The sequence below is a fragment of the Natator depressus genome, chromosome 21 (assembly GCF_965152275.1).
Source record: "Natator depressus isolate rNatDep1 chromosome 21, rNatDep2.hap1, whole genome shotgun sequence".
Lineage (NCBI taxonomy): Eukaryota > Metazoa > Chordata > Testudines > Cheloniidae > Natator > Natator depressus.
The window spans coordinates 18,140,751-18,166,717 of NC_134254.1; the positions used below are offsets into that span (position 1 = coordinate 18,140,751).

Here is a 25,967-nt window from a genome sequence, read left to right on the forward strand (position 1 = left end):
CCACCAAACAGATAAGTGCCCTATTTGCAGGGGCTTTAAACCCAGAACAAAGAAAGAGTGGGACTACTGCCTGAAACTCCTTTTGATGGAGTCAGCCCTTCAGCCGCAGATGGAACCGACTCCGGTCTCCTCAGTATGCAGTGCGCCGGCCTCGGTGCGGGATGTCCCGGCACTGAGGAAGGACCCGGCAAGGAGCCCCCAGCACCGTTCCCCGGCACACAATGCCAGTGCCTCGCGTAGGCACCGATCCCATTCTCCAGTGCCACATAAGAAAAAGAAGCCAGACAGAGGCTGTTCCCCTGTCAGGAAGCTGAAGTGTGATCACAGTGGGGTGTGTCCTCCAGTTGGACACCCCCGGCAAGGCCCTCAAGAGCCAACGCTGTCAGCGTAGGCCCCGGCTGCAGAGCCCTTGAGTCTGGCGGGAATGAATTTTCCTACCCATGGGCAATTGGAGGAAGAGCTTGACCTCCCCTCCACTCCAGACACCTATGAGGCGGCCTGCAACCTCATTGATATGATGTCGCAGTACCCGGCCCCGCATGTGCGAGATCTGGGCCTGCAGACTCAGCTACCGGCATTGGTACCAACCGTAGCAGAGTGCCCGGCACTGAGGGGCGCTGCTATACCACCAACAACTTTGGCTTCGATGTCGGTACCTATAATGGCGGCACCGATGATGGCGGTTCCGATGGCTACGGCACCATTGGGGACAGCGATGCCGGCACCGATGATGGCACCGCCACTAATCCAGCACCGTGGTAAACCCATGATGCTATGGCGCCAGTCTCCATCCCCTCGCTACCGTTCTCCGGTACCATCGGGCTCCACTCCACCGTGGTTGGCATTGGAGTCGGAGGCCGAATCTTCACGGTCCCGATGCAGTCATTACCGATCTCAGTCCTGACATCGTTCCTGGCACCATCGGCTGGTGGAGCAAGAGATGCCCATAGCCATTTGGCCACCCCAGTGGCAGGGCACAGTACAATGGCCCTTTTGGACCCCCTGGGCCTATCATCAGGCACAAGGCCAAGGGTCTAGACCTGTGTCGGTGGTATCGGGGCCCCGTGCCCCTCTATCGGCATCATCAACGGCACGCTGCTCCCCTAAGGCACCGGAGGACCCTACACGGGATGTGACTGTCGATCAGCCACAGCTGCCACTCCACCGACAATAGAGGCCACTCAGCTGGTCATTGTCAGGCCTCCTGAGTTACCACGTCTGGCCTCTAGACAGCTGGAGGGGCAGGAGGACCCGGTTCTGGGAACGTCTTCCTCCTCTTCTCCTGATGAGGCTGTGGCGGGCACATCCACCGCTTTACCACCGATGGCTGTCAAGGGCCACTAGGACCTACTTAGGAGGGTGGCAATTAACCTTAACCTCCAGGCGGAGGAAGTTGCCAAGGACTTAGACCCCATAGTAAATATCCTCACCCCGGAGGGTCCCTCCAGGCATGCATTGCCCCTCATAAAGTCTATCCAGACCACCACCAACGTGCTTTGGCAGACTCCAGCCTCTATACTACTGACGGCTGAGGGTGTGGAGAGATGCTACTTTGTACCACAAAAGGGCTGTGAGCACCTTTTTACAAACCCGCAGCCGGGTACGTTGGTCGTAGACACTGTAAATCATAAAAAGAAAAGGAGGACTTGTGGCACCTTAGAGACTAACCAATTTATTTGAGCATGAGCTTTCGTGAGCTACAGCTCACTTCATCGGATGCATACTGTGGAAATTGCAGAAGACATTATATACACAGACACCATGAAACAATACCTCCAGGGTCAACTGGGTTCCGTTCCTAAGTCACGTGACACAAAGAAGCTGGACCTCTTCAGCTGTAAAGTCTATTCGACTGGGGGTCTCCAGCTTTGAATAGCTAACCAACAGGCAGTGCTAGGCTGATATGCCTTTAATTCCTGGTCAGCATTGGCCAAGTTCCAGGAGTTTATCCCGACTGATTCACGTAGGGAGTTCGGAGCCCTCCTGGAGAAAGGCAGGGTGGTCTCTAGAACTGCTCTTCAAGCAGCCCTCGATGCGGCGGATTCAGCAGCTAGAGCTATGGCCACCGCCATCACTATGAGACAGTGCATGGCTCCAGGTCTTGGGTATCCCTCCTGAGGTCCAAAATACCTTCCCTTTGTCCGTGAGGACCTGTTTGCCCAAAATACAGACAAACGTTTACACAGCCTCAAGGACTCACGGGCCACACTAAGATCTCTGGGGCTGCACACCCCTACACCTCAGAGAAGACCTTTTAGGCCTCAGCCCCCATCTCGCTTCTACCAAGGACCCCCTAGGTGGGACCCACCTAGAAGGGGGGGCAGAAACAATAGGAGGCACCCACAGCCCTCTTTGGGCCAAGGCCAGCGTTTGACTAAACAGCTCCTTGGCCCTAAGCCTAACTTTTGAAGTTACGCACGAGGACGGCGCACCAGTTGCCTTACCGGACCTTCCCGTCCCATTGTGAACCGACTCTCCCGCTTCTACTGGGCTTGGGCTCAGATCACGTCAGATCGCTGGGTCCTCTGCACAGTAGGGGCAGGATATTCTATCCAATTCTGCTCCCTACTGCCCTCCCAACCCCCTTCCCAGTCCCTCATGAGCAACTTCTTTTACAGGAGGTTCAGTTGCTTCTAGCACTAGGGGTGATAGAGGAGGTCCCTCAGGAACTCAGGGGCAAGGGTTTCTACTCCCGCTATTTCCTTATCCCCAAGGCCACGGGGGGGCTTTGGCCTATCCTGGACCTGCGAGACCTCAACTCATACATAAAAAATGGTGAAGTTTCTCATGGTCTCTCTGGCCATCATCATTCCCTCAATGGAGCCGGGAGACTGGTACGCCACCCTCGACTTGAAGGACGTGTATTTCCATATTTCAGTTATCCCTTCTCACAGGCGTTTTCTCAGGTTCATAGTCAGTGGCCATCACTACCAGTTCAGGGTGCTTCCATTCAGCCTTTCTACCGCCCCTCGGGTTTTCACCAAGTGTATGGCGGTAGTGGCAGCGTTTGTCCACAGGCACCAGGTCCAGGTTTTCCCATACCTGGACGACTGGCTTCTCAAGGCAGCATCCCAAAGAAGGGTAGTGCAGCATGTATCCCTGATCAGGGACACGTTCCTCAGGCTGGGCCTTACACTGAATGAACCCATGTCTATCCTGACCCCCCACTCAGAGGATAGAGTTCATTGGAGCCCTCCTGGACTCTACGGTCGTGCGGGTATTCCTTCCAGAGCTACACTTCAAAGCAATCTCTGACATTATTCATGCCCTCCTTTGTTTCCCAACCACCACAACCAGAAACTGTATGGGGCTTCTGGGACATATGGCGGTCTGCACATACGTAGTGCGACACACCAGGCTCCGCCTTCGACCTCTACAAACGTGGCTAGCACAGGTGCACATAGAATCATAGAATAGAATCATAGAATATCAGGGTTGGAAGGGACCCGAGAAGGTCATCTAGTCCAACCCCCTGCTCGAAGCAGGACCAATTCCCAGTTAAATCATCCCAGCCAGGGCTTTGTCAAGCCTGACCTTAAAAACCTCTAAGGAAGGAGATTCTACCACCTCCCTAGGTAACGCATTCCAGTGTTTTACCACCCTCTTAGTGAAAAAGTTTTTCCTAATATCCAATCTAAACCTCCCCCATTGCAACTTGAGACCATTACTCCTCGTTCTGTCATCTGCTACCATTGAGAACAGTCTAGAGCCATCCTCTTTGGAACCCCCTTTCAGGTAGTTGAAAGCAGCTATCAAATCCCCCCTCATTCTTCTCTTCTGCAGACTAAACAATCCCAGCTCCCTCAGCCTCTCTTCATAAGTCATGTGCTCTAGACCCCTAATCATTTTTGTTGCCCTTCGCTGGACTCTCTCCAATTTATCCACATCCTTCTTGTAGTGTGGGGCCCAAAACTGGACACAGTACTCCAGATGAGGCCTCACCAGTGTCGAATAGAGGGGAACGATCACGTCCCTCGATCTGCTGGCTATGCCCCTACTTATACATCCCAAAATGCCATTGGCCTTCTTGGCAACAAGGGCACACTGTTGACTCATATCCAGCTTCTCGTCCACTGTCACCCCTAGGTCATTTTCCGCAGAACTGCTGCCTAGCCATTCGGTCCCTAGTCTGTAGCGGTGCATTGGATTCTTCCATCCTAAGTGCAGGACCCTGCACTTATCCTTTATTGAACCTCATCAGATTTCTTTTGGCCCAATCCTCCAATTTGTCTAGGTCCTTCTGTATCCTATCCCTCCCCTCCAGCGTATCTACCACTCCTCCCAGTTTAGTATCATCCGCAAATTTGCTGAGAGTGCAATCCACACCACCCTCCAGATCATTTATGAAGATATTGAACAAAACCGGCCCCAGGACCGACCCCTGGGGCACACCACTTGACACCGGCTGCCAACTAGACATGGAGCCATTGATCACTACCCGTTGAGCCCGACAATCTAGCCACCTTTCTACCCACCTTATAGTGCATTCATCCAGCCCATACTTCCTTAACTTGCTGACAAGAATACTGTGGGAGACCGTGTCAAAAGCTTTGCTAAAGTCAAGAAACAATACATCCACTGCTTTCCCTTCATCCACAGAACCAGTAATCTCATCATAAAAGGCGATTAGATTAGTCAGGCATGACCTTCCCTTGGTGAACCCATGCTGACTGTTCCTGATCACTTTCCTCTCATGTAAGTGCTTCAGGATTGATTCTTTGAGGACCTGCTCCATGATTTTTCCAGGGACTGAGGTGAGGCTGACTGGCCTGTAGTTCCCAGGATCCTCCTTCTTCCCTTTTTTAAAGATTGGCACTACATTAGCCTTTTTCCAGTCATCCGGGACTTCCCCCGTTCGCCACGAGTTTTCAAAGATAATGGCCAAGGGCTCTGCAATCACAGCCGCCAATTCCTTTAGCACTCTCGGATGCAACTCGTCCGGCCCCATGGACTTGTGCACGTCCAGCTTTTCTAAATAGTCCCTAACCACCTCTATCTCCACAGAGGGCTGGCCATCTCTTCCCCATTCTGTGATGCCCAGCGCAGCAGTCTGGGAGCTGACCTTGTTAGTGAAAACAGAGGCAAAAAAAGCATTGAGTACATTAGCTTTTTCCACATCCTCTGTCACTAGGTTGCCTCCCTCATTCAGTAAGGGGCCCACACTTTCCTTGGCTTACTTCTTGTTGCCAACATACCTGAAGAAACCCTTCTTGTTACTCTTGACATCTCTTGCTAGCTGCAGCTCCAGGTGCGATTTGGCCCTCCTGATATCTTTCCTACATGCCCGAGCAATATTTTTATACTCTTCCCTGGTCATATGTCCAACCTTCCACTTCTTGTAAGCTTCTTTTTTATGTTTAAGATCCGCTAGGATTTCACCATTAAGCCAAGCTGGTCGCCTGCCATATTTACTATTCTTTCGACTCATCGGGATGGTTTGTCCCTGTAACCTCAACAGGGATTCCTTGAAATACAGCCAGCTCTCCTGGACTCCCTTCCCCTTCATGTTAGTCCCCCAGGGGATCCTGGCCATCTGTTCCCTGAGGGAGTCGAAGTCTGCTTTCCTGAAGTCCAGGGTCCGTATCCTGCTGTTTACCTTTCTTCCCTGCGTCAGGATCCTGAACTCAACCAACTCATGGTCACTGCCTCCCAGATTCCCATCCACTTTTGCTTCCCCCACTAATTCTACCCGGTTTGTGAGCAGCAGGTCAAGAAAAGCGCCCCCCCTAGTTGGCTCCCCTAGCACTTGCGCCAGGAAATTGTCCCCTACGCTTTCCAAAAACTTCCTGGATTGTCTATGCACCGCTGTATTGCTCTCCCAGCAGATATCAGGAAAATTAAAGTCACCCATGAGAATCAGGGCATGTGATCTAGTAGCTTCCGTGAGTTGCCGGAAGAAAGCCTCATCCACCTCATCCCCCTGTCCGGTGGTCTATAGCAGACTCCCACCACTACATCACTCTTGTTGCACACACTTCTAAACTTAATCCAGAGACACTCAGGTTTTTCCACAGTTTCGTACCGGAGCTCTGAGCAGTCATACTGCTCCCTTACATACAGTGCTACTCCCCCACCTTTTCTGCCCTGCCTGTCCTTCCTGAACAGTTTATAACCATCCATGACTGTACTCCAGTCATGTGAGTTATCCCACCAAGTCTCTGTTATTCCAATCACGTCATAGTTCCTTGACATCACCAGGACCTCCAGTTCTCCCTGCTTGTTTCCAAGGCTTTGTGCATTTGTATATAAGCACTTGAGATAACCTGTTGATCGCCCCTCATTCCCAGTATGAGGCAGGAGCCCTCCCCTCACAGACATTCCTGCCTGTGCTTCCTCCCGGTATCCCGCTTTCCCACTTACCTCAGGGCTTTGGTCTCCTTCCCCCGGTGAACCTAGTTTAAAGCCCTCCTCACTAGGTTAGCCAGCCTGCTGGCAAAGATGCTCTTCCCTCTCTTCGTAAGATGGAGCCCGTCTCTGCCCAGCACTCCTCCTTCATGGAACACCATCCCATGGTCAAAGAATCCAAAGCCTTCTCTCCGACACCACCTGCGTAGCCATTCGTTGACTTCCACGATTCGACGGTCCCTACCCAGGCCTTTTCCTTCCACGGGGAGGATGGACGAGAAGACCACTTGCGCCTCCAACTCCTTTATCCTTCTTCCCAGAGCCACGTAGTCCGCAGTGATCCACTCAAGGTCATTCTTGGCAGTATCATTGGTGCCCACGTGGAGAAGCAGGAAGGGGTAGCGATCCGAGGGCTTGATGAGTCTCGGCAGTCTCTCCGTCACATCGCGAATCTTAGCCCCTGGCAAGCAGCAGACTTCTCGGTTTTCCCGGTCAGGGCGGCAGATAGATGACTCAGTCCCCCGGAGGAGAGAGTCCCCGACCACCACCACCCGCCTTCTCCTCTTGGGAGTGGTGGTCGTGGAACCCCCAACCTCAGGACATCGCATCTCATGCCTTCCAGCCAGCGGAGTCTCCTTCTGCTTTCTCCCCCCAGACATATCATCTGGTCCACTCTCCGCAATGGTACCTGTGGAGAGAACATGAAAGCGGTTGGTTACCTGTGTCTGTGTTACTGGAACCCGGACATTCCGCTTACCTCTTCTGGAGGTCACATGTTGCCAAGCTTCTTCACTGGCCTCTTGGCTCCTCTGTGCAACCTGCTCTATATCTTTAGAGCTTTGTGCCCCTAGAAGCCTATCCTGTGTTTTGTCCAGAAAATCCTCAGTTTCTCGTATACAACGCAGGGTCGTTATCTGTTGTTCCAGACCTTCAATCTTCTCTTCCAATATGGAGACCAGCTTGCACTTTGTACAGACAAAGCCGCTTCTGTCCTGTGGAAGAAAGACAGGCAGGGCAGGGGTCCATTGGACTCAGTAGTGACCCTCCCCCCGCGAATACTCAGCTCCCTCCACTGGTGGCTCCATCCTCAGATGGTCTGTGTGGGAGTACCTTTTGCAAAGCCCCAACTGACGATTGTCCTGGTTACGGACGCTTCGGCGCTCAGTTGGGGAGCTCATCTGGGCAGTGTCAGAACCCAAGGCCTCTGGTCCCAGGCAGAGCTGTCGCTGCACATCAATGTCTGAGAGTTGAGAGTGGTTCGCCTGGCATGCCAGACGTTCCAGAGCCGTCTCCAGGACAGGTGCATATCAGTACTCACAGACAACACCACAGCGATGTTTTATATAAACAAACAGGGTGGTGCTCACTCCTCTCCCCTCTGTCGGGAAGCCCTCGCCCTGTGGGATTTTTGCATCATGCACTCCATACACCTGCAGGCGTCATACCTTCCTGGGGTGCAGAACGAGCTGGCAGACTGCCTCAGCCACTCATTCCAGGGACACGAGTGGTCCCTCAGATCGGATATCACCCACTCAATTTTCCAGAAGTGGGGCTTTCCCCATACAGACCTGTTTGGCACGCAAGGCAACAGGAAGTGCCAGAGGTTCTGCTCCTTCCTGAACCACAACCCAGGCTCCATTGCGGATGCCTTTCACCTATCTTGGGCGGGGCACGCAATGTATGCATTCCCACTGTTCCCCCTCATACACAGAGTGCTCCTCAAGGTTCGCCAGGACAGGGCCTCGTTGATCCTGATAGCACCAATGTGGCCCTGCCAGCACTGGTTCACCGTATTGCTGAACCTTTCCGTGGTCACACCAATAGCGCTCCCCATCTGCCCATCCCTAAATTTCGCAGGACCACAGCCAGCTGCAGCACCCCAACCTGGAGTCCCTCCACCTCACAGCTTGGAAACTCCATGGTTGAACCCTTTGGAACTTCAGTGCTCGAGCTCGGTCAGGGAAGTCCTGTAGGGAAGCAGAAAACCCTCCACTGGAGCCACATACCTGGCCAAGTGGAAGGGTTTCTCCATTTGGTCCCAACAAAGAGGATCTGAACCACAATCAACCCCAGTTCCCTTGTCCTAGACTACCTCTTGGACCTCAAGCGCCAAGGGTTGGGGATATCATCCCTAAGGGTACACCTGGTGGCCATTTTGGCCTTCCCCCCGGGAACGCTGGGGGGATCAGTATTCAGTAACCCCATGGTGGGCAGGTTCCTTAAGGGCTTTGACAGACTTTACCCACCTGTATGTCGGCCCGTTCCCCCCTCCTAGGACCTAAACCTGGTCCTATCCTATCTCATGAGGCCCCCCTTTGAGCCTATTGCTACCTGCCCTCTCTCCTATCTGTCCTGGAAGGTGGCCTTCCTAGTAGCTATAACCTCTGTGAGGAAGGTGTCCGAGCTCAGAGCCCTGACCTCCAAACCCCCGTACACTGTGTTTTATAAAGACAAGGTGCAGCTATGCCTCCACCCTGCATTTTTGCCCAAAGTGGTCTCCCAGTTTCATGTGACCCAGGATATATTCTTGCCTGTGTTCTTCTCTAAACCCCATGCCACCAGCAGGGAGCGCATGTTTCACACCTTAGATTTTAGACGGGCCTTAGCCTTTTACATTGAACGCACAAAGCCGTTCCGTAAATCACCACAGTTTTTTATTGCAATTGCAGAAAGGATGAGGGGGTTTCCTATCTCATCATAGAGAATCTCATCATGGATCATGTCCTGCATCAGGACGTGCTATGACCTGGCTAAAATTCCAGTTCCGCCTATTACAGTGCATTCCACCAGAGCGCAAGCGATGTCTGTAGCTTTCCTGGCGCAGGTCCCTATCCTGGACATCTGCAAGGCAGCAAAGTGGTCTTCAGTCCACACCTTCATTTCCCATTACGCCATTACCAGCAGGCGAGGGATGCTGCTGCTTTTGGTTTGGCAGTCCTTTAATCAACAGTCAGGTGAACTCCAACCCTTCCTCTGGAGTAACCACTTGGAAGTCACTTATTGGGAATGCACATGAGCAATCACTCAAAGAAGAAAAAATGGTTACTCATCTCTCGTAACTGTTGTTCTTCGAGATGTGTTGCTTACGTCCATTCCAAATCCCGCCCGCCTCCCCACTGTCGGAGTCTTCCGGCAAGAAGGAACTGAATGAGTGGCGGGTCGGCAGGGTCATATATACATCGCCATGAGGGCGCCACTCTAGGGGTCTCCACTGCCAACCCAATGGGTACCACTAGGGAAAAGCTTCCGGCGATCATTCATGCGGCGCGCGCACACACCTATTGGAATGGACATGAGCAACGCATCTCGAAGAACAACAGTTACGAGAGGTGAGTAACCGTTTTTTCAGTCCTCTGGCTTTTGTTTTTCCCCCAACATAACCTTTGGTTAGTCAAAGTTTTAGGGTACTTAAATGGACTTATGAGTGCATGGCCATGTGTTATGCGAGGATAAATGCACTGAGAAATGCTCCAGACAGTTGTGCTTTGGCTGTGTCTTAGGTGTTGTCTCCCAGATGTGATATTGGAACACTGAATCTTAAAAGGAAACAGAAAAAATTAAAGGAGCCAGTGCCAAATGGAAAGAAGAGAGGGACCAGGCTGGAGAGTCTTTGTGATCTGGAAAGAGCTCTGTGTGAGAGTAAGGAGACTGCCTCTGCGGTATGTATTAAACTTTGAAATACAGGCTCCTCTTAGGGCTTTTTCCCCCACTTGATTTTATATCCTGCTTGCATCTCTACTGTCTTCCTGCTGCCCAGCTTCTCTCCCAGCTCTCCACAAGGGGGTGTAGAATTTTGAGGAGTCTTGTGGTGTTGCTAAGTCTTGCCCCCTCTTCAGTTCTGCCTCTGGCGATGGAAGAAGCAGTCAATTTGTATTTTTCTCACTAGTTTGTTTTCCTATATTTTAGATTTTATTTCTGTATTTGGGCAATAGCAATCTCATTTCTGATAGCTGCTTTCAACTACCTGAAAGGGGGTTCCAAAGAGGATGGATCTAGGCTGTTCTCAGTGGTAGCAGATGGGTAGGAGTAATGGTCTCAAGTTGCAGTGGGGGAGGTTTAGGTTGGATATTAGGAAACACTATTTCACTAGGAGGGTGGTGAGGTACTGGAATGGGCTACCTAGGGAGGTAGTGGAATCTCCTTCCTTAGAGGTTTTTAAGGTCAGGCTTGACAAAGCCCTGTCTGGGATGATTTAGTTGTGGATCGGTCCTGCTTTGAGCAGGGGGTTGGACTAGATGACCTCCTGAACTCCCTTCCAACCTTGATATTCTATGATTCTATTATTTCAATTTATATCTCCTCTCTTCAGCCTGGGAATCACCAGGGTACTGAGGCTCCAGCTCTCTGGTGCAGCATCTCTCTACTGGGCTTTGTCTTTCCACTCTTTCCCTCACCCCTGACCCAGCACACACGTATGCAGAATTGCTCTGTGCGTTCCTAGCAAAGTCCAAGAGGTGCTAGATTTGTGAGGTTGCCTTTCAGAAGCTTCTGAGGGCAATCTCTGCTCTGCCTACTACTAGCTAGGTGACCTTCCTTTTGCCAGGGCATGAAGCTCTGAGTCAAACGAACACATCAGGGCCTTATGATGCCTCCTTCCACTGTGGGAAAGCTCAACCAAGAGCAGCAAGTTTCCTTCAGAAAGGATTCCCACTCCTGTTCATATCACAGATGCTTTCCAAATTCAAGGTTGCTGCTTCTGTGAAGCTCTGTTTCAGGTTCAGAAGATGAATTGGTTTGTGGCCTGCGAAGTAGGGGCACAGCAGCTCAGCCAGAGAAACTGGTTCTAAGTCTGAGGTAGAAAAGGGTTTCCCTCCAACCTTCACAGCAAGGAGTGCTTTGGGTAATCTGTACCCAGGCAAGAAGCATATAACATCTCCATTTCATAGAATCAAAGAATATCAGGGTTGGAAGGGACCTCAGGAGGTCATCTAGTCCAACCTCCTGCTCAAAGCAGGACCAATCCCCAGCCAGGGCTTTGTCAAGCCGGGCCTTAAAAACCTCTAAGGAAGGAGATTCCACCACCTCCCTAGGCAACCCATTCCAGTGCTTCACCACCCTCCTAGTGAAAAAGTTTTTCCTAATATTCAACCTAAACCTCCCACACTGCAACTTGAAACCATTACTCCTTGTTCTGTCATCTGCTACCACTGAGAACAGTCTAGATCCATCCTCTTTCGAACCCCCTTTCAGCTAGTTGAAAGGTCGGAGAAGCCTGTAAGATGAACTCCTTAGTGGGCTCTCCCCAGGTGAACTCCCAGGCCAACTCCCTCTGTTAGCCTCTCCGCTGTTCGCAACTGGCTGCCTTTTTTTATAAGGCTGCTGGCTTGAAGCAGTTGTCCCGGCTCAAAGCCTTACCCTCCACTCAATCAACCAGGCCCACTCAAGGCCCACTCAAGGCCCACCTGGAACAAAGCACTCCCATTTCTCATGCATCATTGGATGACTGCAGTAGGTGAGAAATCCCTGTATGTATACAAAATGCGACTTGATTTACTGAACAAAGACCAAGTTACTAGGTCTTTCAGCTTTCCTTTCAGACTTTCAAGCCCCCTATTGGGCTCTTCACATAATCTGGATTTGCTCCAGTGCCTATCCTTGGGTGGGTGGATTCCAGAGAAATTACATTGAAGCACAGGGACCCCTCCCTCTTGGGACAGAAAGACAGAAACTCCTAAGAAACCTTAAAAAACCCAAACCCACACGCATATTACTCTTCTTCTTTTTTTTCTTCCCAGAGTTCTGCTCTTGAGGAGGGCAAACTCTGAATCACCACTAGAGCTGGACAGTCAGGAAAGATTCCTGTGCCTGAACACTTCAGTAGTTTAGTTTGCAAACTGGCAAAACAGAAGAAGGTCTAAACATTGATTGAATATTTTTGCTTACAAACCAAAACCCTATTGAATACAGGGTTTCTCCTACTCCTACTCTTAGGTTGGATTTTAGGAAAAACTTTTTCACCAAGAGGGTGGTGAAACACTGGAATGTGTTACCTAGGGAGGTGGTAGAATCTCCTTCCTTAGAAGTTTTTAAGGTCAGGCTTGACAAAGCCCTGGCTGGGATGATTTAATTGGGGATTGGTCCTGCTTTGACCAGGGGGTTGGACTAGATGACCTCCTGAGGTCCCTTCCAACCCTGATATTCTATGATTCTATGATTCATCCTTTGAGGACATCATAGGATCTGAATGTCAACCTCCAGTTAGAACAAACAAAAAGGAAATTTCATACATCATAGGTATTAATTCTCAATAGCCCTACCAACCTCAATAGCAGTAGCCCTACCAGGAAGGGGACTTTGTACCAAAAGATCTTATAAAGCTTAAGTGAGGGCACCCTATTCTGAGATTTCAAAGCCACAACAGAGCCCCAGGGATTATCCTGTCATTAAAGAAGAAAATCTATATGGCGGCAACAAAGTGGCTCTATGCACTTATGGAAGAGGAGCACTGGCATGTTTATAACACTCTTCAGTAGAGTCTAACCCACTTAGAACGATATTGGGATGTGACTGCCGAGACAGTCTAGGCAATTTCCTGTATTCCTCAGCCCTTATCAAATAGTAGTGTATTGCTCTTGTAACATCCAATGTGCTTCCCTGGATTGTTACTTCTAGCCACCATATACATTCTTCTTCAACTGCTTGCTAATGTCGATTCCATTGTAGGTGTGTGCATGACCATGTGCGTGTTCGTCGGACACTTTTGCCTTAGCGGTATCTGTAGGGCAGGCTTTGGCGCCCTATGGAGTGCCACGCTCATGCTGCGGTGTATCAGGCGCCACTGGCACATAGTGGACACTTGGAGTGCCTCTGTCCCTTGCTTTGCAAGCAGTAAGTGGTTTTCTCTCCTGTCTCAGCCTTGTTCTTCTAACTGTAAATAGTTTAATTGTTTGTTAGTCAGTTGTTAAGTAGCTGTTAAGTGTTTAGTCAGATAATGTCCCGGTGGGGACATTGCCCCAAGTGGCGCATGTCCCGGTCTCTGGGTTTTAAACCTTGCTCCACATGTAACAGACCTATGCCTGTTAGTGACCCGCATGAGAGTTGTGTAAGCTGCCTTGGGGAATCCCACATAAAAGAGCACTGTCGCATCTGTAAGAACTGTCGTCCTCAGACACAGAGAGAGCACGACATATGTCTCGGGGCCTTCCTGATGCAGGCTGCCCTAAGCCCAGCTTTGGAGCCGGCACAGCCTGTCACGGCACCCAGCACTTTGGCTTCTGTGTGTAGCGCACCCCTGTCACTGGGCTTTTCCCGGCACTGAGCCCCATTGCTGGTGCCGAAGAAAAAAACAAAGAAGTCGGCACCAAGCAAGCCCGACTAGCAGGCTCTGGGTAAAGGACCCAGTTTGGGCCTTACACCCACTGCAGACCCGCAAAAGGGCTCAGCCCTGCGGAGTTCTTCCCCACAAAAGGACCCACCACCAACTCCAGGGAGCGGTAAAGGGGCCCAAGCCGAAGGCACAGCTGACCTCCTCTCAGCTCCCAGCGCCTGCAGATTTAAGAGCACCCCCACCACAGCCAGCACCGTGTGCAGCAATGGAACCGACTATGGCTCCCTGCGGGGACAAGCCTGCCAAACAAGGCCTTGCACAAGACAGCAAGCACTACCGATCTCCGGAGCCAAGACAGAGCCCTAGGTTGCCACGTTCTTAGTCTCCGTGTTGGCTCAGGTCTCTGGCTCGCCACTATGAATCATTGGCAACGCGCACCCAATCCCTGTCTACGCCTGGGCGAGCCACAGTGCATAGACAATCTCCTCGGCGCCAGTCTTCGTCGCGCTGTTGGTCACCATCGCTGAGACCTTGAGGTCTCTCCCTGATCCGGCGCCACTCTCCCTACTCCCGGCACCAGTCGGACCACTCCCGGCACCAGTTGCCGGCGGCAACAGTGAGCTGTCAGACCCAGGCCTCGATAGCAGGGGGTGACACCTTCTCCGGCTCAGAGGTGGAGTTCACCCCTTGCCCAGACAACAATGTGATTGAGCTCCGGAGAGTGCATGCGCGGCATTGGAATTAACACCCTGATTTGACTTACGACAATTGGTTTATGACACTTGGTCCTGCAATGGAGTGGATTGTGATTCTGAGTTACGACATTTCAACTTACGATGCAATTTTCAGGAATCAGTTGTGTCGTAAGTCCGAAGACTGCCTGTATTCTGCCAAAAAAAAATCTGTTAGTGTTATCGGCCAATATAGCAACTGTGTTTTCTAAACAGACAAGGAAAGGTGTATTCCTTACCACTGTGCCAGGAGGCAGTTCTACTTTGGGAGTTCTGTATAACCAACTCAGTTACCTCAAAACTGCTTACTTCTCAGGGGAGCACAAAACATTGGCAGATCACCTAAGCAAGTCTTTCTCCCCTCACCACAAATGGTCACTATGTCCAGACATAGCCAGATCCATCTTCCAGCTGTGAGGAACTCCACAAGTGGACCTGTTCGCAACAAAGGCCAACAGAAGATGCCATCAGTTTTGCTCCCGAGAGGGTCACAGCACTGGATCTTTGGATGTTTTTCTGTTATCATGGATGAACTCCCTGCTGTATGCCTTTACTCCAATAGCCCTATTTGAGGCCAAGTGGGTTCATGGTTGCCTCATATTAAAAGCACCAGCATGGCTTCGACAACACTGCTTCTCAACCATATTAGCAAGGCCTCCTCTACCAATCCCATTAGATTCAGACGTGAATTCTCAGGAACATGGCTATCTGTTCCATCCCAACCTATAGGCCTTCCACTTGACAGAGTGGATGCTTCGTGGCTAACATCACTAGTAATGACTTTCTTGAAAAACATTGCGGAGGTGCTTCTGAACAACAGAGAGCCTTCAACTAGGTGTACTTACCTGGCCAAATAAAAATATTTTTCTATCCGGTCTGAATAGAGAAGTCTCTCTCCAGTGCAGGCTTAATCATTTTTTGGATTATCTCTTGCACCTAAAAGAAGCAAGGCCTGACAGTTCCATTAAAGTACATTTGGCAGTGATTTCAGTGTTCCACCCTCCAGTGAGTAGTAGATTGCTTTTTTCCACCTCTTTGTGAAAGTGGCATTTCTGGTTGTCATAACCTCAGCAAGGAGAATGGGTGAATTGAGAGCCTTGAGTCCAGAATCTCCTTATATTTTTCCGTACGGATAAAGTTTACCTCTGCCCTCACCCAAAATTATTAACATAGGTCATTTCCAATTTCCACATGAATCAGGCAATTTATTTGTCAACATTTTTCCTGAAGCCTCATAGAATCATAGAATAACAGAGTTGGAAGGGACCTCTGGAGGCCATCTAGTCCAACCCCTTGCCCAGAGCAGGACCAATCCCCACTAAATCATCCCAGCCAGGGCTTTGTCAAGCCTGACCTTAAAAACTTCTAAGGAAGGGGATTCCACCACCTCCCTAGGTAACACATTCCAGTGTTTCACCACCCTCTTAGTGAAAAAGTTTTTCCTAATATCCAACCTAAACCTCCCCCACTGCAACTTGAGACCATTACTCCTTGTCCTGTCATCTGCTATCACTGAGAATAGTCTAGATCCATCCTCTTTGGATCCACCTTTCAGGTAGTTAAAAGCAGCTATCAAATCCCCCCTCATTCTTCTCTTCCGTAGACTAAACAATCCCAGTTCCCTCAGCCTCTCCTCATAAGTCATGTGTTCCAGTCCCCTAATCATTTTTGTTGCCCTTCGCTGGACTCTCTCCAATTTCTCCACATCCTTCTTGTAGTGTGGGGCCCAAAACTGGACACAGTACTCCAGATGAGGCCTCACCAATGTCGAATAGAGGGGAACGATCACATCCCTCAATCTGCTGGCAATGCCCCTACTTATACAGCCCAAAATGCCATTGGCCTTCTTGGCAACAAGGGCACACTGTTGACTCATATCCAGCTTCTCGTCCACTGTCACCCCTAGGTCTTTCTCTGCAGAACTGCTGCCTAGCCATTCGGTCCCTAGTCTGTAGCGGTGCATTGGATTCTTCCGTCCCAAGTGCAGGACTCTGCACTTGTCCTTGTTGAACCTCATCAGATTTCTTTTGGCCCAATCCTCCAATTTGTCTAGGGCCCTCTGTATCCTATCCCTACCCTCCAGCGTATCTACCTCTCCTCCCAGTTTAATGTCATCTGCAAACTTGCTGAGGGTGCAATCCACACTATCCTCCAGATCATTAATGAAGATATTGAACAAAACCGGCCCCAGGACCGACCCTTGGGGCACTCCGCTAGATACCGGCTGCCAACTAGACATGGAGCCATTGATCACTACCCGTTGAGCCCGACAATCTAGCCAACTTTCTACCCACCTTGTAGTGCATCCATCCAGCCCATACTTCTTTAACTTGCTGACAAGAATACTGTGGGAGACCGTGTCAAAAGCTTTGCTAAAGTCGAGGAATAACACGTCCACTGCTTTCCCTTCATCCACGAAACCAGTTATCTCATCATAGAAGGCAATTAGATTAGTCAGGCATGACTTTCCCTTGGTGAATCCATGCTGACTGTTCCTGATCACTTTCCTCTCATCTAAGTGCTTCAGAATTGATTCCTTGAGGATATGCTCCATGATTTTTCCGGGGACTGAGGTGAGGCTGACTGGCCTCACACGCATACAGATGAGCAGAAGCTTCATTGCTATATGTGAAGAGAGCACTGGCCTTCCACTTGGACCGTACCAGACCCTTTAAGATCCTCAGTGCAGTTATTTGTTTGCAGATGGGGTGAAAGGCAAACTGATTTCCATTCAGAGGACTCTTGCGTTTGTTTGTACTACCAGTTAGCTGTGTCACACCACCTCTTGAATATTGACTCATTTGACCAGAGCAGAAGCAGCTGTATCTGTTCTGAAGAAAAAAAGGTGAGGGAGAAGATGGCCACCGTTAGCATTGCTAGGTTGCATATGTTAGCTTTCCATCTGTAGTTCTGAGTCTGAAACTTAAGTCAGTTCTGGGTACAACTTCAAATTCTAGGGGTATGGCTCTAAGTCATCATCCATTCCCACTTGGGGCCCTCCCGGATCTGAAAAGGACTTTTACTGTGGTGGCTGATGGCCTGTTTCTGAGAACTCCTTGGATCTGAGTAAAGGACTGATGTGGGTGAGAGAGAGAAAGGCATCATCCGCTCCTAGATCTGCATCCCCTTCACCTGAAAAAATGTGAAAGCAGAAGAGAGTTTCTCCAGGTCCATCTTTGCCTCCTCCAAAGACTGTTACAGGATCACCTGGCAGATCCATTTTACACTTTGTCTGTTCATCCTCCACTGTGCTTGCTGTCTCCAGTGAGGTCGACATTGGATCTGAGGTTGGATCGTCAGTTATAGGAGGGTAGAAAAAGAGTTAAGAGACCTGAACTGTCAAAACTTGTGCCACCTAAATCTGCGTTTCCTCAGTCTTTTGGACAGTTTGACATATTGTACAGATATGTTTTTGGGATATGTTTCCCAACTATTGGAGATCAGTCCTGGACTCCATGGCTTTATTGGGTTATGAGGGGACAGTGAGGCCCCGAGTAAAAAGCAAACCCAAACCAATACTCGGTCACCACCAGTCCTCCCATAGGGCATCCTTGCCCTATCCTTTGTGCTTAATTTCCAAAGTCTGTACCTTTGCCTTACTCAATCCTTGGGAATCTAACTGTTCCTCCCCAGTGGGTGTTCCAGCTAACAGGCTCGTCTCTCCACAGCCCTGCTGGCAAAGCTCCCTTCAGGCAGAGCTCCATCCTTCTTCAGGGCCAGTCAGCCCTGAACTGAGCCAGGCTTGGCACTGGCTGCAGGTGTAGTGGGACTGGGCTAGCTGGGCTCATAAGCTTTCCCTTAACCCCTTCTCTACTGGTATAGGGCCTCCCTACCCCATCACATATGGGTGCCCAGTTAAGGACCAGCACCACTGGTAGAGCCATGATCAGCAAACATGGTCCGCGGATATTCACATCCACAGATGCTAATATCTGCAGTTTTGCAGGGCTCTAGCTATTGGGCTTCTCCAGTCACTAAACAACTCCTTTATTACTCCCAGCTGACTGAAGCTCTTGCTTCATGGTTACTCTCATTTTTTTAGGGAAGGGGATGGGGGTCATGGATTTTTGCAGACCGGGTGTCTGGGTTTGGTCTGGATATGATGGGAAATTAGATGGGTTTGCCTGGGCTGCGAAGGAAATACTGTGGAGAAATAAGTGATCAATTGCTAGGCCTGGACCCTGTGTTCTGGAGTGAGGTTGCTATTTGGAAGTTAGTCCCTACCTTTACTAAATATTATGGTTTGGATTTGGTTTCAAGAGCAGATGCTAGATTTGGTAGAGCAGTGCTTTAATCATTGATTAATTAGGACTCTATTCCCTTCTCCTGAGTTTTCACCACTGTTTGCCAAACTATCCATATGCGTGGATTTGCAGAACCACTCAAAGAAGAAGAAATGAAGGTTCCATACTTGTAACTGAAGTTCTTCTACATGACTCTGCATCTTTAGATTTCCCACCCACCTTCTCCACTTTCTCGAGTTCTGTTATGGTTTCTCTGGGTTAGCGGCAGAAAGAACTGAGGTGGTAGAGGGCACAGTACCCCCTTATATAGCATTGCCTTCAGAACATTTGGAAATGATGAGAGGGGCTGAAGGAGTCACACGTGCGCTCTAATGGGTACTGATTGGAGAGAGTTCTACTGTTGGGCTGCACTGGGCGGCATGTTACCCATAAATGTGAACATGCAGTCATCTTAAAGAACTCTGGTTACAAGTAACCAACCTTCATTTACCTATGGATGATGTTTGTATGAGCACAGCTCATATTAGAACAGATATTATCAAAATTCGCCAGACCCTGGCAGTAATTCACACCCATGGTGTTCTGTATTGAACATCAAGAAGAGCTCTCTGAACCACCAGTCCTAAAGAACTGCTCACATTGAGATTGAAATTCTCATGGTTCTAGTTAAAATATTCCCATCACAGAAAAGCTTTATGAAGATCAAAAACTTCATAACATCATTGGCTTCTCAGCAGCATTCATCTATATCCCAGTATTTCCAGTAGCTGGGATTGATAGTGCCATGCATCCCTGGGATGAGAGTGCATATGAGGCATTTCTGGAAGTTCCTGTTCAAGGCGTGGAACTGCTCGCCATAAGTGGTGCAGAATCAGGTGTCAGATCCAGACCATATTCTGATGTTCCTTTGCAGATGGCTGAGTCCCAAGAACGCGCTGAAAGTCAACCCTGTTCTTGTTCCAAACCTTTGGATACTCACTACAGAAGCAAGCCTCTCAGGCTGGGGAGTGGGGTCTAGAAATATCTTCTGAGGACACCACCTGCTGGTTCATTTTGATAGTACCACCCGTGGCGTGCTTGAATAAACACCAGAAATTCAGAGGGCCTCTTGAAAGCAATGGAAATAATGTTCTGGGCAGAGAAGAGTCTCCGGGTCACATAAAGGGTACCTTGAAACAGAAGGAAGAAAAGAGAACAGATGTCATCATCCTTTTAATACCCAACTGGCCCAGAAGGCATAGTTTTCAGGCCTGACATAGCCAGCCAGCCAGCCAGCCAGCCAACCCACCGCAGAATGACACTTGAATGGACTGTGAATTATGGGTCCTTTTACATTGGACCCCAATTATCTGTGAATGACAGCCTACGCATCAAAAGAGAAGTATAGTTCATCAGTGCTTATTCTCTGGTATTCACAGAGTACTCCAGCAGGAAAACTTGTTACATAATAACATAAGAACGGCCATACTGAGTCAGACCAAAGGTCCATCTAGCCCACTATCCTGTCTTCCAACAGTGTCCAATGCCAGGTACTCCAGAGGGTGTGAACAGAACAGGTAATCAAGTGATCCATTCCATCGCCCATTCCCAGCTTCTGGCAAACAGAGGCAAGGGACACCATCCCTGCCCATCTGGCTAATGGCCTTTGATGGACCTATCCTCCATTACTTTATCTAGTTCTTTTTTGAACCCTGTTATAGTCTTGGCCTTCACAACATCCTCTGGCAAAGAGTTCCAGATTGACTGACTGTGTGTTGTATGAAGAAATACTTCCTTTTGTTTGTTTTAAACCTGCTGCCTATTAATTTCATTTGGTGGCCTCTAGTTCTTGTGTTATGAGAAGTAGTAAACAACACTTCCTTATTTTCCACACAGGTCATAATTTTATAGATCTCGATCATATCTCCCCTTAGTCTTCTCTTTTCCAAGCTGAAAAGTCCCAATCGTATTAATCTCTGCTCATGCGGAAGCTGTTCCATACCCCTAATCATTTTTGTTGCCCTTTTCTGTACCTTTTCCAAGTCCAGTATATCTTTTTTGAAATGAGGTGACCACATCTGCACACAGTATTCAAGATGTGGGCGTACCATGGATTTATATAAGGCAATATGATATTTTCTGTCTTATTATCTATACCTTTCTTAATGATTCCCACAATTGTTAGCTTTTTTGACTGTCGCTGCACATTGAGTGGATGTTTTCAGAGAACTATCCACAATGACGCCAAGATCTCTTTCTTGAGTGGTAACAGCTAATTTAGACCCCATCATTTTATATGTGTAGTTGGGATTATGTTTTCCAAGGTGCATTACTTTGCATTTATCTACATTGAATTTGATCTGCCATTTTGTTGCCCAGTCACTCAGTTTTGAGCAATCCTTTTGATCCTGACCGTTTATTCCTACCCTTTGTTTCCTATCTTTTAACCAGTTACCAATCCATGATAGGACCTTCCCTCTTATCCCATGACAGCTTACTTTGCTTAAGAGCCTTTGGTGAGGGACCTTGTCAAAGGCTTTCTGAAAATCTAAGTACCCTATATCCACTGGATACCCCTTGTCCACATGCTTATTGACCCTCTCAAAGAATTATAGTATATTGGTGAGGCATGATTTCCCTTTACAAAAACCATGTTGACTCTTCGCCAACTAATTCTGTTCATCTATGTGTCTGATAATTCTGTTCTTTACTAAAGTTTCAACCAATTTGCCTGTTACTGAAGTCAGGTTTACTTAATTGCCAGGATCACCTCTGGAGCCCTTTTTAAAAATTGGTGTCACATTAGCTATCCTCCAGTCATTTGGTACAGAAGCTGATTTAAATCATAGGTTACAAACCACAGTAAGTAGTTCTGCAGTTTCACATTTGAGTTCCTTTAGGACTCTTGGGTGAATCCCATCTAGTCCTGGTAACTTATTACTGTTTCTAGTTTATTAATTTGTTCCAGAACCTCTTCTAATGACACCTCAGTCTGGGACAGTTCCTCGTTCCACCAAGTTTCTGTGATGCCTATTATATCAATATCCTCATTTAATACAAGGCACTCTAGTTCACCCCTCTTATTATTTAGACTTCTAGCATTTGTATGTAAGCACTTGAAGAATTTGTCACTTTTTAGCACAGTCTGCCATTACATGATGTAATTGAATGGGACTATTTTTCATTTGACTGTTTCTCATCAGATCCTATCCGTATTTTATCATCTTCCACCCTCTCCTTGTTATTAGGCCATCAAGAATCTCCATTAATAAATCCTTCCCTAAGGGATGTCTCTGTCCGAACCACGTGCTCTTCCGCCCCGTCAGCTTCCCCCAGCCCTTAGTTTAAAAACTGCTCTACAACCTTTTTAATTTTAAGTGCCAGCAATCTGGTTCCATTTTGGTTTAGGTGGAGCCCATCCTTCCTGTATAGGCTCCCCCTTTCCCAAAAGTTTCCCCAGTTCCTAATAAATCTAAACCCCTCCTCCTGACACCATCGTCTCATCCACGCATTGAGATCCTGCAGTTCTGCCTATCTACCTGGCCCTGCACGTGGAACTGGAAGCATTTCAGAGAATGCTACTATAGAAGTCCTGTACTTCAATCTCTTACCTAGTAGCCTAAATTTGGCCTCCAGGACCTCTCTCCTATCCTTCCCTATGTCACTGGTACGTACATATACCACAACCACCGGATCCTCCCCAGCACTACACATAAGTTTATCTCGATGTCTTGAGAGATCCGCAACCTTTGCACCAAGCAGGCAAGTCACCGTGTCATTCTCCCAGTCATTGCAAACCCAGCTAACTATGTTTCTAATGATTGAATCATTCATTATTAATACAGATCTCTTCCTAATAACTGGAGTTCCTGCCACCAGAGAGGTATCCTCAGTGCGAGAAGATACCAAAACATCATCTGGAAGGAGGGTCCCAACTATGGGATCGTTTCCATACACTCCAGTTGGATGTTCTTTCCCTGAGACTTGCATCCTCCTCAACAGCACATAGGCTGTCAGACTGGTGGTGGGACTGTTCTACTGTGTCCCAGAAAGTCTCATCTGTGTACCTCTAAGTCTCCCTTAGCTCCTCCAGTTCAGTCACTCTTGTTTCCAAAGCCCATACACGTTCTCTGAGAGCCAGGAGATCCTTGTACCGAATGTACATATATGTAACATGCTCATAGGGCAGGTAATCCTACATGCTGCATTGAGTGCAATAAACTGGATAGCCCCCACTCTATTGCTGGACTTCTGCTTGCATTCTCTTTTTCTTCCTGCAGATCATTCCTTTGTTGTTTGTTTTGTTTTTATCTGGGGGTGTTTTTGGCCTTAAGTTTAAAGAAGTTTAAAGAATGTTAAGTGTATCTAGCCCCCAGCTCTCCCTCTAAATTCCTTCGCAAAACTTCCCTGTTAGCTGCTCCTATTCGCTAACCTGTTCATTTATCTTGTCAAGTTTCATTTCTGGCACAAGGGAAGCTAGAATCCCAGTTATACTAGAGCTTAGAGCTTCTCCAGGGTGGTTTGGATAGCCTTGTAGTAATGCACCATAGCAAGACTGGTGTCAACCCTCAGCAGTGTTTATGCAGTGTTCTAGTTCTTTGATTGAGCAACCTCAAATACCCAGATTCCTCAGACTGATCAGATAGTGCTTGTTACAGGTTTTGTCTGATCTCCCAACACTGTACCTATCTCCAGTTATCCAAGCCCTCAAGGCAGCACATTTCAAACCCATGACATCTAACTTACCCATTCTCTCTCTCTATCAAGGCCTACCTTTCTAAGAGGCATTATCTCCAAAAGGCATGTCTCAGAATTAGTAACTGTGCAAAAACCTCACTGTACTTAGAACTCCATAATCCTTTCTGTCCGAGATAAGCTCTCTGTTCAGTTTACGCTGCTTACTGTAGTTTTGCATTGCTAGAACAATACAAAGCAGCTGGAGTATGGTGATGAACCTGGCTCTTAATTTGCAATTGACTTAGTGGGTCAGATATCCGGAATACAGTGTAATTTTTTGTTTTTAAATTTAACTTTTAAAATAATATATAGGTAAACTTCCATGATAAATTGTACCATACTGCTACAGTAATGATGAGTAGAACTAAAGATTTATCAAGTTTAGGCAAAAAGAACTATAAAAAGGGGACGAAATGTTAAGGCAGGCACACAAACTTCACTGAGTGCCTGCAAACTATGCTGTGTTTTCAGATGACATAGAGACAAACCAGAAGAGTAAAGAAGTATGTGCAGAGAAAAGTATCCATATACTATGTCTGCTCTTGGGTGCTTTTGAACCTTGGTTTCAGCTTTAAGTAACCTTTAGGGAAGTGAGAGTGAAATCCTTTTTATACGCAGGGCAGGGGAGTGGGGGGTAAAGATTATTTTGCAAGGGTATCCAATTTTTATAAGCATTAAATTTGGAAGAATGTTTGTCAGATTACCATGGAGCTCTTTGCTGGAGAAGCTGCTATTCTTTGAATGGCTTTTGCATATTCCCATTCTTGGGATGTGCCAACAGTTCAGCTAAGCCAGTGGAACCTTCTAGTAGCAGTGCCCATTATAGCACCCATGCCCTCCCTCCTCCCCATTCCTCAGTAAAAGAGATGTGGAGCATCAGCCGCCTTAGTTCCTTCCAGTCATGGCAGACTGACCAGGAACCTCACCAGGCTCCCAACCCAGATTCACCTCTCTACCTTCATTAGCTGTTAGTTCTTTATTTTTATTTTATTATTTTTTGACTAAGGTTCTTTGCACCCTGGTGCCGATCCTTGGTTCCAATATGTCAGAAACAAAGACAATGATATCAGGGCTCAAGAGTTGCATCTTTTGCCCTGATTTTCCTACTTCCAGAGGCACCTGTGGCCTGCTTGGGGCAAGGTCATTCACCTTGTTTTTCCATATGCAGCACCTTCACTCCCAGGGTCAGAAAAGACTGTGAGAATTGCCTTCAAGCTGTGCAAATGAAGGAGCTATTAACAGCTTCAGCACTGAAATGCAGGGATCTGTAAGTGCGGGGAGACCACACTCTGTTGCAGCCTCCAAAGATATTAGAAAGCCTGGCAAAGTCCTGAAGCAGGTTTCTGCATCCTTGGCTGGAGCCAAACCTACAGTGTCAGCCACTGCGAATCCACAGAGACAGGATCTGATTGAGCTAAACACTGGGCTTTGCTGGTGTCCACCTCTGGTTAGAGAACTGATTCTTAACAGCATACCCCAAAGGCTTGAGTACTTATTGTGTCATATGCTGAAGTACAAACACATTCCTCTAAGACCTCAGCCTCAGAAGCCAGAGTCACAGCAAAGGGTAATATTGAGGGCCAGGGTCCTATTTTGAGAAACACACCCTGCACCAGGTTCAAGGCCTTCTGTTCCATGCTCAAAACATCTTCATAAGTCTGATGAGGCACCTGATGTTTCCTTGGAAACATCACTCCTTACTTGATCCATGTTTACTGTGGTGGCTCAGATTCATGGCATCAAGCCTCTGAGACATCCACATTCCAATCTGCCTTTGGCTCACAGGGCCAATCACAGCTACTATAAGGTGGGTGAACAACTGGCTGGAAAATCATACTCTGAGAATAAGCTCACAGTAAAGCTGAAAGGGTATATCAAGTGGGGTCCTGCAAGGATCTTTCTTGGGTCTGGTTCTATTAAGTATCTTCATAAATTATTTGGATAATGGTATAGAGAGTACACTTATGAAGTTTGTGGATGATTCCAACCTTGGAGGGTTTGCAAGTACTTTGAAGGACAGAATTAGAATTCAAAATGATCTTGACAAACTGGAGATTTGGTCTGAAATAATCAGAATGAAATTCAATAAGGACAAATGCAAAATACTGCACTTAACATGGAATAATCAATTGCACAAATACAAAACAGGAAATGACTGCCTAGGAAGGCATACTGCAGAAAAGGACCTGGAGGTTATAGTGGATCATAAACTAAATATGAGTCAACAGTGTAATACAATTGCAAAAAAGGCAAACAACATTCTGGGATATATTAACAGGCGTGCTGAAGGCAAGACAGAAGTAGTAGTTTTTCCACTCTTCTTAGCACTGATAGTCTCAACCTGGAGTATTGTGTCCAGTCCTGGTCACCACACTTTAGGAAAGATGTGGACAACTTGGAGAAAACACAGAGGAGAGCAACAAAAATGATTTAAGGTCTAAAACCCAGGACAAGGAAAGACTGAAAAAATGGGTTTGTTTAGCCTGGAAAAGAACAATGTGTGTGTGTGGGGGGATGAGTAAAAGGTTGTTATAAAGAGCAGGATGATAAATTGTTCTCCTTATCAACTGAGGACAAGGCAAGAAGTCATGGGCTTAAATAGCCACAAGGGAGATTTAGATTAGACATTAAGAATAACTTCCAGACTGTATGAGTAGGTAAGCA

General features: G+C 48.0%; 1 protein-coding gene across 6 annotated transcripts in view; it reads left to right on the forward strand.

Annotated features, from left to right (window-relative positions):
- Positions 1-25,967, forward strand: part of KDM5B (lysine demethylase 5B) — a 190,687-nt gene that overhangs the window by 143,081 nt on the left and 21,639 nt on the right. For 5 of the 6 annotated variants that reach the window (XM_074936219.1, XM_074936218.1, XM_074936221.1 and 2 more), the window contains one exon: positions 9,846-10,004. The exons of the other annotated variant lie outside the window; for it this stretch is intronic. In XM_074936219.1, the coding sequence (XP_074792320.1) occupies positions 9,846-10,004 (159 nt within the window). The remainder of the gene's footprint in view (positions 1-9,845; positions 10,005-25,967) is intronic. 6 annotated transcript variants of the gene reach the window in all.